The sequence below is a fragment of the Phaseolus vulgaris genome, chromosome 10 (assembly GCF_051622355.1).
Source record: "Phaseolus vulgaris cultivar YP4 chromosome 10, ASM5162235v1, whole genome shotgun sequence".
In the NCBI taxonomy this organism is placed as follows: Eukaryota; Viridiplantae; Streptophyta; class Magnoliopsida; order Fabales; family Fabaceae; genus Phaseolus; species Phaseolus vulgaris.
In genome coordinates this window covers 43,462,498-43,477,055 of record NC_143507.1, presented here as the reverse complement: position 1 = coordinate 43,477,055, position 14,558 = coordinate 43,462,498, and the positions used below count along the sequence as shown (strand labels likewise).

General features: G+C 30.3%; 2 protein-coding genes across 8 annotated transcripts; one reads left to right on the top strand and one right to left on the bottom strand.

Moving 5' to 3' along the window:
- The first annotated feature begins 147 nt into the window (after nucleotides 1–147).
- LOC137819063 (uncharacterized) lies at nucleotides 148–2,910 on the top strand. Of its 7 annotated transcripts, XR_016516193.1 has the most exons (4): nucleotides 266–367; nucleotides 1,478–1,523; nucleotides 1,619–2,012; nucleotides 2,402–2,910. XR_016516193.1 is itself a non-coding variant. In XM_090296258.1 (3 exons), exon 3 carries the CDS (start codon nucleotides 2,418–2,420, stop codon nucleotides 2,616–2,618), a length of 201 nt encoding a protein of 66 aa, XP_090152384.1. In that variant the 5' UTR covers nucleotides 266–367; nucleotides 1,478–1,523; nucleotides 2,402–2,417; the 3' UTR covers nucleotides 2,619–2,910. The 7 variants fall into 7 exon arrangements, 5 of the variants coding, with proteins under 5 accessions (XP_090152383.1, XP_068478892.1, XP_090152382.1 ...); XR_016516194.1 differs by lacking the exon at nucleotides 1,619–2,012 and having other exon boundaries at nucleotides 265–325; XM_090296258.1 differs by lacking the exon at nucleotides 1,619–2,012.
- A 6,254-nt stretch (nucleotides 2,911–9,164) lies between these two features.
- Nucleotides 9,165–12,481, bottom strand: LOC137819062 (protein indeterminate-domain 11). The gene is made up of 3 exons (XM_068622789.2): nucleotides 11,181–12,481; nucleotides 10,669–11,065; nucleotides 9,165–10,234 (listed from the first exon to the last, which is right to left on the bottom strand). Exons 1-3 carry the CDS (start codon nucleotides 11,383–11,385, stop codon nucleotides 9,337–9,339), a joined length of 1,500 nt encoding a protein of 499 aa, XP_068478890.2. The 5' UTR covers nucleotides 11,386–12,481; the 3' UTR covers nucleotides 9,165–9,336.
- Between the last annotated feature and the right edge of the window lie 2,077 nt (nucleotides 12,482–14,558).

Below are 14,558 nucleotides of genomic sequence, written 5' to 3'. Positions count from 1 at the left end.
ATTTTGTATTATGCAAAATACAAAATATATATATTTTGAATTATAATTTTAGAAAAAAAGTTTAACTTCAAACGTTTGGGAATTTAGAATACACAAGTGATAATTTATTTTGATAGGGGTAAAATTGGAATTTCAAGAAATTGCACAATTCAGGTGTAGTTGTTGTAGAAACCAAACACAGCCTTTAAGCCTGTGTACGATGTCGTTTTGAGTAAACAGAGTAGCGCAACCCTTATTTTGAAGTCCGAGGTTAAGGGAAACATCGGCGAGGTATAGATTCACTGCGTCCATTATTCTCTTTATCTTTTCTTACATCATTCTAAAGGTTTCATCTTTCACCTGCTTCTCTCATTTTTTTCAATTCCAGGTTTGATTTTGATTGTTATTCATTTTCCCCTACCCCCTTTTTTCTCTGCAACTTTAGCTTGACATGTAACTATAACATAAACTATTCATGTCATCCAAGTTTTCTCCTTTGTTTGGCTGCTGTTTTATGCTCATAATCAAAACCAAAGGAGAAAGAAATTAATTTGTAGAATTTCATGTGGGCATGAATTCAGAGAAGCACAAATCATTGTTTAGAAAGTGCTTACAAAATTATATTATAGAACGTAGTGTTTACTCTATGCAATGACAATACTCATAGGAACTGAGTTTGGTCCTAAATTCGGTGTTCATTTTGATCCTTTACAAAAGAAATATATATACTCAGAAAACAGTGTAAACTGGTTGTACTATTTTGATCACGATTATAAGTTAAGGGCAATAATAACAATGGTGATGGAGTTGTTGGTATGGCGTTTCTGGCTTTGGAGTAGTATCAACAGTTAAGGTGATAGTGATAGAATGAATAAGCATTCTTTTTTCTACTAGGTGATTGAACATTGTTTTAGCTATTTTTTCATTTGATAGAACATGCAATCTTCAGAGTCTCTTTTGTAACAGATACCAAAACATGGTAAGTCATTTTCAAACGATTTTGAATGAGACGGGACTGAGAAGGATTTTTGAAATTCTATACTAATTGCAATACTTGGTAAAGAAATTGGAACTGGGGAAAAAGTATCTGGTCCTCTGGCGTTGTAGAGATTATTTGTAATTGGTAAAGGAAAAAAATATAATACTTACCCTGAAGCTGATTTTGCTTGCGGTATGCAATCTTTCAGTCAGTTCAGTTCAAGAATACAGAAATACCAGCTGTCGTCCACCAAAGAGTCACAATCACTGCAGACCATAGTTGTTCTTTTAAACTTATTCTGATGTACCTTCAGCACAAATAGCTTGAATTTGGGTGCATTTCAGGAAAAGTAAACCGTTTTATTATTAGCAGACAGCTTCAAGGAAACTAAATTCATAATAGGTGATGAGGAGAGTTAAAATCTCCTCTTGATTTGTTTCCTTTTCTTTGTATTATAGTCAGCAGGTATCATTTCATCCATGTTAGCCGGTAGATAAGGTGGGTTTTTACTATTTTTAGGTTCTGGTTTGATGACGATGACAACAACAAAGCCTTATTCCATCAGGTGAGAGCTTGGCTACATTAATCACCTGATGTCATTCAGCACTGTCAAAAACTGAAGTTCTGGTTAATTACTCTTTTTTTTTCTGAAATTTTTAGAGATGAAGGTCCGAGATATAGTGCCAACAAGGTTGTTGTTTGAAAGGATTAAAGTGTAAAAGAATTATACTTGTACCACGCAGGTTCAACTGCTACAACAAAAAACAAGTCTAAGCAACAGAGAAAATAAACTTCAATGCTCTCAGTTTGAAGTTTTAACCCTGTATCACTATTCTAAGATATCAAATTGTAGAGGCTTCTGTGCTGTTAAGTATATTGTAGTCTTGTAACTCTGATGAAAATAGATTGAATTCAACAACAACCAAATCTTATTCCACTATAGGTCAGGTACATGGATCAGTTGGTGCCATTGAGATCTACCAAAAAGCATATTATATCAGAAGGCAGGATGGATGGAATATGTTTTAATTATGATATAAATTCTTGTATTATGGTAAGACCATCAAATTTTGAAAGGGATAACTCATCTTTAAGTTTCCTTTTTGTTTCTGGCATTCCATTCATCTAATCATTCCTCCAAAGCTTAATCAAAGCAAATTTAAAATCCATTGTAACACTAACCAAACAAACCGTTGATTAAATAATGGTTTTAGGTCATAGTCATCACTATTACCTTGCTCAGATGCGATAATTACGAGGCCTTTTAGGGGTAAAAGTTAATCATGTCCCTTTTAGTTAGTTGCTTGCATGCATTTAGATTGTTGATGTTGCTGGATTGATGGAAACCATGGTGACAGGGCATACTATTATGATCTCATGTTGTTGGGTTATGATTGATAACCTTTTTTGGTCTTGACATTAGTTAGACTTTGTTCTTTACAGGTAGTCTGACTTAGATATGGCGATAAAACCAACAGTTGCATTAAGGGCTATGCTTGTTGGAGGCATAGCAGCATTTGCTAAAATTGCTGGTGCAATGAAAGCTGCAGGTGGCGTAAAAGTTGGTGCAGCGGCAGCTGCAATGGCCGCAGCAGCAACTGCAACTATTACAGGGTCAAAAAAAGAGCAAACTGATGCATCTCAACAGTCTCCAAAATAACTATCTGTGTCTTTTTATTTCTTCCAGTTTGACACTCTGTGTTGGTAAATTTCTGTAACTTAGTTGAATATTCCCAAGTTTAAGTGGAAGAATGAGGCCATAGCGAATTTATAGTCTTGACAGATGGTAATGTCACAACCACTTCAAGTCTTTGTAATAAGATTCCATTGAATTTATTGAGTTCCTGAAATTTTTTATGGAACTATGGATGGATTTATGAGACAAAACCGAAGTCTCAGTCCAGTAGTCTGAATTAGATTTTGTAAATGCTGATAAATGAGTTTTCTTTGAAGTAACTTGTGATGATTGAATATTATTAACAAGATTATTTTTGGAAGTTTTTTTAAGGGAAGTGCATTCACACAGTTCCTTTCCTTCAATTGAGTGTATTGTCCTTATACTGGCTTCCTAATCCGGAAGAAGTGGCATTGTATGGGACACATTTTGACACCCCTCTTTTTATGAATTTATTATTATTGGAACTGCGTTAGTTTGGTAAAAAAAAACTTTGGGTTTATTTTGTACTTCTTACTGAAAACAAGTATAATTCAAAAACAAAAAGGCTAAAAGGTTTTGTAAGCATTTTTGGCAGAATAAATAAAAGTGTGTTACCATCATTTTCTGGCTCAACTTTTTCTCTTCTTTTCATGGGAAGGAAGTGTAGGACATTTGGGCTTATTGTCAGGGAATTATTCAGTGGCATTTAGGACAAAGAACCAATAAAGTGGGAATACAATGAGCCATATAAACTGTGTAAAGGACTCATATTAGGGACCATAATATTTGTTGACAAAAAAAAAAGAAACCATAATGGTCTCACTCAATTGGCACTTTCTGCAAAATAAATAGACAGAAGATGAAGTACTTTTTTGTTCATTTCACTAGATAATCGTAAAAAGTAAAACACTCATGTTATGCATGAATTTTAAAGTCCTGTGATTTCTTAAAGTAATAAGCATTTAATCTTGACAATTTATATATGACTACACCAGTCAAATCCATTCCTCTAGCTCTTAAAAATGCTTTCCTTTTTGCATCTAATCAAAGTCAAAATTGAAGGACTTTTTGAGATATTAAAGAGACTTTTAACGGGTAGATTTGTGTTTACAGTAATTATATAAACTATTAGCAAACATAAAGTTATTTCTGTTTTTAAAAAATCTCTAAAATAATAATCAGTTTTGTAGTATTGTGTGACAAATTGACATAAACTGTTAAGTGAATAATTATATCAACTAAGATTTAATTACAATTAGTGAATTTGATCCTCTTATTTTCTTTTCAAATTTTAATTTTCTTACAATTTTAATCTATTTATTAACTTGACATCCAATATTTATCAAAAGTCTAGATGTGAGAGTGTAATAGATGATGTTATGTCAGCATAAATGTCTGAATGTAACAATGCAATAGATCATTGCACAATTATTTTATTCAAGATTATATATCAATCAAAACACACTAAAACTACACCAGTAAAATGGTCAGAAAAAACAAATTTACAAAAAAAAGAACCAAATTCTCCCAAGTAACAATAGAAGACCAAAACTACTATCACATCACCAAATTTTACAACAAAATCTCTGCTAAAAGAATGATTAGGTGGAACCTGATATTGCACAATTCTCTGAGGAGAAAAGAGGAAATAAATCAGATAATATGGTTGCAATAATATGTTATGAAAACTCTTAGCACTCATTTCAATCTCTCACTTTATATGGACAAACAGCACCTTGGAAATGAAGTAATGGATTGGGAGAGAGAGGGAAGAACATGCACATATAATAGAGTTCATAATGTATAGAGAGGAGAGAATAAAGAGATGAAGGATTAGTCAAACCATGCAGAAAAGTTGGCATTGTTAGGAGGGAAAGCATCTTTTGAGTATTTTATACAATGACAAGTCAACTAGGAGGACTATGGGGTGAATGTATATATGTATGTATATATAAGGGCATGATTAAAAAGCAAAGAAAAGGAGTTGAATCATTGTGACAGGTCTCAGCTTTTAGAGGTAGCACTACATATTGTTTCTTGTGTTTGCCTTCGATCTGCTTCTGCAGACAAAAAGCACATCTATCTATGTATCTATCTATCAAAACCAGTACAAAGGAAGGGAGAGAAGATACAGAAGAATATGTATGATATGGCCATGCCATAGGGGACTGTGCTTTTTGCTCTTCGTGTTGCTATGTTATGCTAATGCTATACCCTACCTAAGCTACCCTACCACCATTTCCTTTTCTGTTCTTTATCTGTCCATGCACCTTCCTTTTCTAACACAAACACATCTCAGTATTTGCATCAAAATAACCAAGAACTGTTTACCAACTCATTTAGTTTCAATAAGTAACAGGTATTGTAACATTTGACTCATAATTTCAGTTCCACTGATGGCAAATCCACAGTTAGTATTTCAATACATACATGATTATGCAGATGCATGTAACATTGATTGTTAATTTTTCTGTCTACAATATGAGTGCATGTTTCTATGCACTGATCTCTTATGCATCTACGTTTGAATTATCATTGGAATTCTGGTGGAGAATGTTAAATATACTATTGGCCCTTTCCTCAAACATGCACTAAGTAACTAAAAATGGTGTTCTGCAAACTACATTTGTGAATAAATTATTTAAAAATATTCCAAAAATTTTGTCGACATCAGTTTTTAAATTATTTTTCTTAACATAATAAAGCATAATCTAAAAAAGAAAGTGATATACAATCTTATATGAGAAGTGTCTCCACCACCACACAAATGATCAAATTGCATATCACCAATACTTTCTTCTTAAGATTTTCCTAATTTGAAAGTGATTCATGAAATACTTTTTTATCAGTCAATTCATGGAAATAAATTCCAAAGTTTTTTTATGAATTATCTGAAATACTTTTTATGGTTCCATACACTAATTCTTTTTCTATCAAGAAAATGAAAAAAAGTGATTCCAAACACAATTTTTGTTTTCTTAATTCTCGGTTCCAGAAAAATTGTGAAATATAAACTAATTTTAGATATCAAAATAACTAATTATTATATGGATTAAATTAAAAACCATTTTATAAACTAAAAAAGTTATTGGTATCTAAAGTAATTTCTATTATTAATAAAAATTTATAAAGTAATTTTTAAATTGATATTTAATCATTAGCTACTAAGGTTTTATCTACTAATTACTTATATTCTAAATTAGTCTCTATTAGTTTTTTAGAAAATAATTTAGCATTTAAAATATTAGTAGCTAAAACCTTGGTAGCTAATTTAGATACCAATTTAAAAACTATTTTATAAATTTTTATTAATAATAAATATCACATTAGATATAAATAATTTTTTAGTTTCTAAGATAATATATAATTTAATTAATATAGTGACTAATTTTTTAAAAAAAAAATAATAATTTAATAATTTTATTAGAAGGCAAAGTTAATTTAAATACACATCTCTCATTTAATCACCAACAAGTCTCTTACAAATAAATAATAGTTGAAAGTCCAAAACAAAAAAAAAGTGATGATTTAGATGATGATGGCATCTTAATATAAAAATTATTGGTAAGATGAATTTAGCTAAAAATAACATTCTCCTATTTAACTTTTTCCTTTTTGATGTATAGATTGCATCGGGATTCAGAGGAATCTTTATCTGCACATATGTTTTGCCTTTACAAACCAATGAAATTATGCCACTTTCTAACTTTCCTTATTATACCTATTTCTACTTCATTCACCTAACAATATATTGCCACAAAAAAAAATTATTATCATAAATATATTATTCTTTCTATTGTTTATTAAACTTGAGATATTTTTAAATGTCTTATGTTTTCTAATGTGTAGTTGAACATTAATAGTACTTTTGAAACAATAAGTAAAAAAAATTGAAAAAAAATCACAAAGACAAAAGTTGATGAAAAGGTTGGTTCCTCGGGATTGAATCTCTTTTGTAGCCACATCAGGTATCAAAGGGCATCTTTTTTTATTTTTTAGGTTTTAATTTCTAGAAAATCACAATCACATGTATTTAAATAAGACCAACATGATTTGATGCATTTATATGAAATTATCTCAATCACAAAGAATCCAATGCTTTTTAATCCACCATTTATAGGAAACTTTATTTATTTTGTACCATAGAGGTATTATAATTATAAAATGGAGAATGTACATATAAAGATATTTTTATCTTCAAATTATGTAAATATTGTTCGAAAAAGTACTTGTATTTCAGTTATTGGAGAGATATGGAGACACATGAACAATTACATCTTTAAAGGAGAAGTGATTGATAATTTTGAGATTTTTTTCTTGGTTCAACTAAAAGTTTGGTCTTGGTTAACCTCCAAATGTAATTTTTTGTTTTTCTTATTCTGATTAGTGTTTTGATCCGAGAACTTGCTTGTTTATTATTTAAAACAACTGTTAGTTTGAATAGGTGGTATTTCGATGTTTATTGTAGTAGCTTTTAAGTGAGTTTTGAGGAATTTTTTTGTTTGGAGTTGTATGTATAAGGGTTGAATCACTCCTTAAGTGATTCGTATTTATTTATTTATTACTTCTTGCTAATAAAAAAAATATATTATAATTTTAGAATTATTATTTTTTAGTTTTGATGTTTTTATTTATTTATAATTTACTATTATAAGGATTATCATAGATCCATGAAAGACCTGATACTTCTTTAATCTTTCTTACAAAATGATCAATTACTTTAATTATAATTAATCTCCATCATAAATTCGTCTTGTCGAAAAATCAAGTCATTTTAAACCTGACCAAATTTTATTAAGTCAAATGATCAGTATATTGAATTTCTTTAGTATATTGAGTCAAATTTTGTTGTAATAATATTACAATTATACCATTATTTTGGACCATAAAATAATAATTAAAAAATATTTGTACATGTATAACTAATTAAAAAAATAAATTTTTATCCTTTACCTATTATTACAAGTGTTTTAGTTTTTTTCTCTCTCTAGTGAATTATCCATTTTAAAGGACATAGATCTCCAAACCTTATTCTTGGAAAACACGCATTGTTGCTTTGAACATGTGTCGTGGCCAGGTTATGTTTTGTCTTCATCCTCTTGTTTTCATCTTCTCTTTCAGTATTCCTCCTTCTCTTTTTTTTTTTAATTATATATCTTATGCAAGGATCTAAAAAGATTGGTTCATTTTTTTAATAATAAAATCTTATGCAATTTTTTTTATAATTTCTTATTTTCCACTTCCCATAATAACAATATTCAAAGTAATGTGAAAAACATTCCCTTTCATAATTACCAAAATCAAGAACAAATCGTAACTGGGTTTATAAATTTCTGATATTATATCATTTTATGAAGAAAACGATATTATCACGTGTACTCTATTAATAAAACTTTGAGTAATATATAGTAATAATAAGTTAAAAATCCTTGTATATATATTATGTAATCTTAAATTGCAAAATATAACGTTGGTAACTAAATTAATTTATATTTGACCTAGTAATATTTTGTCACATATTTTCTGGATAACTATATATTTTACAAATTAACTATTAGTTACCTCATTTCTCTAATATTACACTGCCAAATTTATAATAAGTGTTTTCATAAAACATCTGATTTCTTTATTGTTATTCACAATAAGCTAAAACATGTGAAAGTTTTATATACTTTTATTAGATTATTTATGTTGGATTAATGTTTTTTGGTTCTTTCTAAGATTTTTTATTTATTTCTCTAATATTAAAAATAAGAACTTTATTTTGCAAAGTTGGTTTTTTTTTTTACATAATTTGTAAAACGCGACTGTCTATTTACACTTTTATTACGACATTTTATTTTAATAAGTTAAATTTAATATTTATATTAATTAAAAAAAATTATTTAAATACAGTATTTTGTATTATCAGTTTCTATATCTAATGTGTATAATTTATAATTCAAATGAAAACATATCTGATAAACAAAATATAAATTAGAAATTTATGTAAAAAAGAAAAAAGAAATATAATGGTATTAAGTAGTTATAATTTATTTTACCATTGAAATATATAGCTATAATTTATTTCATCAATTACTGTTGTTTTTTCTTATCTTTATAAAATAAAAAATCTAGTCATCTATATTAATTTATAACTTTTATATTAGGCAAGTCTTTGAAGAATAGAACATCTTCAACTTTAGTCGTTAATTTTTTTTTTTTAAATATAGTTATGCAATTACACACTACTAAAAATATTCGTAGAACAGTTACATGAAAAGAGTTTAATTTTAATACGTTATCATCGTAAACAATTAAATACTATATTAATTAAAACCATGAAAACCTTGTCGTAAATGGTATAATCTATGATTAAATAACAATATAAAAAGTTACATGAAATTAAAGTATTAATACCATTGTATATATAATAACTGTATTTTGTGCGTCATAAATTAGGAGATTTAAAAGTGAATTATATTATTAATTAGTTTTTTAAATTAAAATATTCGTTTATCTGTATATAATATAAAATAAAACTCAGCTGTGAAAATAATGAACACGATATTGTGAATAGTAAACAAGTAGATAAGAAATGAAAACATTGGAATCGATTCAGAAAGTTCATTCCCTTTGGGAAGATGGAGAAGATCTTAAGCAAAAGTTATGCTGATTAAAAAGGAAAAAAAAATGATTTATATAGATGATGAAAGGAAGAAGAAAATCCACATAGAGCAAGCTAACCTTGCCATGGGTTTTGAGATTGGTTTTGGTGATGATGAATGCAGTTTCCAATGCCAGCAATGGTGAGAATATCAGTGTGAGAGAGGGGCCTAAGACCCAAGAAATCTCTGGTCAACCCTTCATTTCCAGCTGCACCACTTGTTTTTGAGAAGGTGTCATGCAAATACAAGCTATGATCGTCATCATCATCATCATCTAGTTTCTTTGAACTCTGAATGCCACCAAATGCATCCTCAAAAGGGGTTCCTTGGAAGGCAGAAGGAGAAGAGAAAGAGTTGATAACATCATGAAGAAGGGATGGAGCATTAGCAGCAGCTTTATTCCCCAAAGGTGATGATGATGATAATAAGCCAACAGTGGTTGTTTTTGCTGTTGTTGTTGAAGTGGTGGTGGTGGTGGTGTCTTCACGTGAGGACAAGTTGAAGCCAAAGTGAGGAGTGGCAGAATCTGCAGAAGAAGTCATGTGAGGGTGGTGGTGGGCCCTTGCCATGGCTGGCGAGGAGCCACTTCTGCTGATGGTTGCACCCATCTGAGCTGCTTTCTGCAGCAATGCTGTGGCTGACATGTGTGGGGAAGCGCTAGGGACTGTTTGGTAGGCAGCAAGAGTGGGACCAAGACTAGGGTTAGGGTTTTCTGGGTGTGGTGGAGGAGAGAACATTATGGATGGGGCCATCCAAGGGGGCACTTCTGGCCTAACATTCAAACTTTGCTGCTCTTTTTTCATTGAGAAGGCATGCAGATTTTGAGGGTTGAACTGGGTTTGGAGGCTCATGTGGTTGTGGTGGTGATGAGAGGAAGAAGGTTGTGGGGGAAGAGGTTGTTGGTTATTGGCTCTTGCACTCTCCTCTGCTAATGCATCACAGAAAGCTCTGTGGGTTATGAAACTGTCCCTCCTGAAACTCATAAACAAACAAAATTACAAAACCAGCAAATGTTACTAAACTGTTATGACAGTGTAGAATTATTCACTCTCTCTCTCTTACTTTTCAACACTTGTGAAAGTACTTAACCACATTAAAAAAATTCCAAACTAGGAATTTACACTTTCTTTAGGAGGGATTATGATTTGTGAGAGATTGCTATATCAATGTAATGAATTTAATGTCTTATCATCTTGTGAAAAAGGATAAGGAATGTGTGAAAGTGTGTGTGTGTGTATATATATTATATATTATTAATGGAATTAAAAATTGTAGTGTGAATTGATCTTATGGTCAACCTAGGATTCAAATCCATGCTCTTTAAATGAAAGATGTTTCTTGAGTGTGGTGCCTTAACTAAACTGAACTTAGAATGAATTCACATGACATGGATTTGGGTTAGTTACCTTGAGAAGAGGGTTCCACAGTCACATCTGTACTCCCTTGTGCCACAGGTCTTGGAATGGGCTTTCCAATCTGATTGAACAGCATATTTCTTGGAGCACTTGTCACATTTCCACTTCTTCTCACCGTGCTTTCTGCAGAAGTGCTTCTTGATCCCAGTCAGGTCCCCCAGAGCCCTTGATGGATCATGATGCACACAACTTGCCTCTGGACACACATACACCTTCTTCTTCACCTCTTTGCTTGTCCTCTGCTTCAGCTTCCAAGGCAAATTATGCCCTCTTCTGTGAAGTTGGAGGTTCTGGTCTCTTTGAAATCCTTTGTTGCAGATCTCACAAATGAACCTATTTGTGGCCAGAAGACTCTTGGGGGACAAGGCTATAACTTCAGCATCAGGGTCTGAACAATCAAAAAGAAAAATCAAACAACACAAAACATTACATGTATATGTGTATCAACCAAAGGCACAAGAAATGAGGTTTGGAGTTTGAATAGGGAACATAAGAAAACAAACCTGGGTTACCAGGGAGGTTTCTCTTTTTCTTTGGTGGCTGCGTCTGAGTTGGTGGTGGAGGCAAGTATTGTTGTTGAGGGTAATTGGTTCCAATTTCAGTTCTGTTGCCTGAGGAAGCACTAGCTTCACCAGATGCAGAAGTCAAGTTTGACATGTTCTCCTCCACTACTTGCTGTTGCTTCAACACAAAACCCTTCATCTCCATATATACTTGCAAGTTTTAGAAACCTAAGGCTGTGTTATAGGCCATAGATCTTGGTTTTTCAAATGTTGCGAAGCTTTCTGGGATCTAAGGACAAATCTTACCCGAAATAGAAAAGGAAGAAAAAAGAAAAAGCTAGAGTACAGTCTACACAGCTTAGACTGGAAAGGAAAGAGAAAGAAGAAAAACACAAGAAAGAAATCAGAAGGCAAAAGAAATTGATATTCAGTTCAGAAATAGTGTGAGTCTCTAGCAAACAACTAAACAAAAGAGGAAGAAAGTTGAGAGATAGTGGTCTCTCTATATAACCACTATTAGAAAACTTGTTACTAGTTTGGCACCGACCCAAGAGACAAAGTTTTGTTTTTATGAAAGAGCAGAAGAAACAAGTAAGAAGGAGTTATGATAAAGAGAAGTTGAGGTGAAGCAGATGGTGGTGTAGCCGCAATTCGTATTTTTCTCCTTCATGGTTTTCAAAACCATGCTTCATAATATGATAATATTTTCATTTTCATAACCACACAAATGTGACCCTGTTGTTTAAAAGTCTAAACTCGTTATCAGAAAGAGAGAGAGAGAGAAAGAGGTGTGGATGAGAAGAGGATTCTGAGTGTGTACCTCAGCCAGTCCAAAACCACAAACCCAAGAAGAACCTTACGGCTAATTCTGACGTTGAGCTTTCTGTCTTTTCTTCTGTTCTCTCTCTCTCAACCTCAGAAAAATCACTTCAATATTTCTCTCTTTATTGTGTTTTTCTTTTGCTTAGAAAAAAGAGTTGAGATTTTTTTGGTTAAAACCTTTTGTTCAAATACATCCTTCTTGCTTGCCTTTCCCTTCTCTTGCAAAGTAAGCACAAAAAAGGGGGCAAAAAAAGCAACCACAAAAAGAGAGTATCATTTGCATACACAGATAGAGTTTGTGTGTGTGTGTGTGAGTGAGAGAGAGAAAAGAAAGAAAAGAGAGAAAAGAGAGAATCTCAAATTCTATTATTTAACTAACATCATGGCTGTTAGACTCTTCTAGTTCTTGGCTTTCTACGTTTTACAGTGACATGATTGATCCATTGATTAAATTGTAACAAGCATGGCTAAAAGCTTTTGTCTTAATTCTTTTTTATAAACTCTGTACTTAATTCAAACTTCTTTCATCATCCTTCATTTCACTATCATTGCAACTATTGACTATGGAAAAGGCTGAATATTCTGACAAATTTTGCATGGTTCTTTATTAACCCAAATGAAAAATCTTAAACAAATAGATCTTGTTAGGTTGTGGAATATATATGGATCTAGAAAGAAAGGCAAAGCTAGGTGCCTCCCTCCCTAGCTAGCTAACACACTCAAAAACTCATATCCATGGCCACCCCTCTTTCTCTCTCCATCTTTCATATTCCCATTGTATCTTTATCAGCCACAATTTTTGTCGACCCTGTCATTTTCACTTCAAATTAGTCATTATCACTATGGAAAATTTAATCATGCCTCAAATTATGATGTGGGAAATCAATTTCCTCTTCATTCCATCAACTTGGTTTCACAACTCCAAACTTCACTCTTCTGTCAAACAAAAGTTGCATAAAATTTCTGATACTGCTAAACATTTATCAATTTTTTTTATGCCAACTTGCAAACTTTATACTTGAAACTTTTTTTAGAGATCAAGCTTAGGATCAGTATAATACCAAAGAGTTGTTGGCAACAAGACCTTAAATGAGTTCTATGGAAAAAAAAATTACAGCAACAAGTTGAATCCTTGTTTGAGTTCCTGCTGATGAAAATTATGTTATGAAACTTATGATTGCAGTTTTGAAATGATTTGAGTTTGTCATGTTTTGCCACTTTCAACTCAATGTTTAACTAAAAAGTTATTATAGTATATGTGAGATAAGATGTCACAGTGGTGAAGATTAACACAAGAATCTTAAAGATATGTGGTACTTGCAAAACTACATTGTTTTCTGTTTGTCCAGCTTTTGGAAGGGATGTGTTCCCTACACTGTGATTGGGAAAATTTGGCATTAAGATCATTTTAATTTTGTCTTTGTCTTGTTTTATTCTTCAATCATTCATTTTTTGAAAAGGGATCCTCCTCTTTAATATTAACCTACTCTTTTCAATTCTCTTAAGGTAGAATATTTTAATGTTTGCTTTTAATTCACTAATATTAATAAAAAAAATTAAATTAATTTTTAAATTAATATTAATTAGTTACAAGATCTTATAGATATTAATTAGAAACTGAATTAATTGATAGCTAAAACATTCTACTAATTAGATATAATTTAGAAATTAGTTTATAATTTTATTAATAATAAAAATTACTTAGGTTTATGATTTAATTTTTTTTAATTTTTACGATAGTATTTAATTTAATGTAATTAATTATTTTTTTATCTTTAAAATTAATTTTTATTTAATTATTTTCTTATATTGTATAATAATTTTAAATATATAAAAAGAATAGTGTGAAGAGTGACTATTAAAAAAAGTGAAAATAAGAATTGAAAATAAATTAGCAATTTAAATAAAGATTAATAAGATCAATACAAAAGACTTAAAGATAAAACATAAATCATCAAAGTACAATAAAATAAAATTGTAGTTTGGTAACTAATTAGATATCAAGTTATAAATTATTATTAATAGTATAAACTACTTTATATATCAATAATTTTTTTAATCTCTAAATAAATATCAAATTTAGTCAATATAATAATTAATTATTTTTTCTCTAAAATTAATTTATATTTAATAATTTTTCTTTAGTGATATCTATATATAACATAATCTCGATTTCATATCCTAATTTCCTATATTAATGAGATTTACCACTAATAACAAATATATATATATATATATATATATAAATAAAGAACTAAATGTTTTACATTAATAATGTTTAATAGATATAGATTTATGTTTTACTCAATATCATTGATCTTTCTTTGAATAGGGTGATTTGAATAAAAAAACAAGAATGAGTAAAAAATGAGATTATTTAAATTAAATAAAAGAATGGAAATAATATTAGTTTATTTATTAACAATAATTTTATTTTTTATTATATAACTTTCTGAGTGTTATTCTTTGATTTATTTTTATATCTACACTTGTTGAGCCTTAAAAAAAAAAAAAAAAGCTTGATGTCACCCTTCTTTTTTCACAATTTTTATCTTT

Excerpts from the sequence above, each read along its gene's own strand:
- LOC137819063 (XM_090296257.1), top strand. The coding sequence starts at position 2,418 with ATGGCGATAAAACCAACAGTTGCATTAAGGGCTATGCTTGTTGGAGGC.
- LOC137819062 (XM_068622789.2), bottom strand. The coding sequence starts at position 11,385 with ATGGAGATGAAGGGTTTTGTGTTGAAGCAACAGCAAGTAGTGGAGGAG. Across the intron at positions 11,066-11,180 it reads AAACCTCCCTGGTAACCCAG|ACCCTGATGCTGAAGTTATA; the intron begins GTTTGTTTTCTT and ends TTGATTGTTCAG. Across the intron at positions 10,235-10,668 it reads TGTGGAACCCTCTTCTCAAG|GAGGGACAGTTTCATAACCC; the intron begins GTAACTAACCCA and ends TATGAGTTTCAG.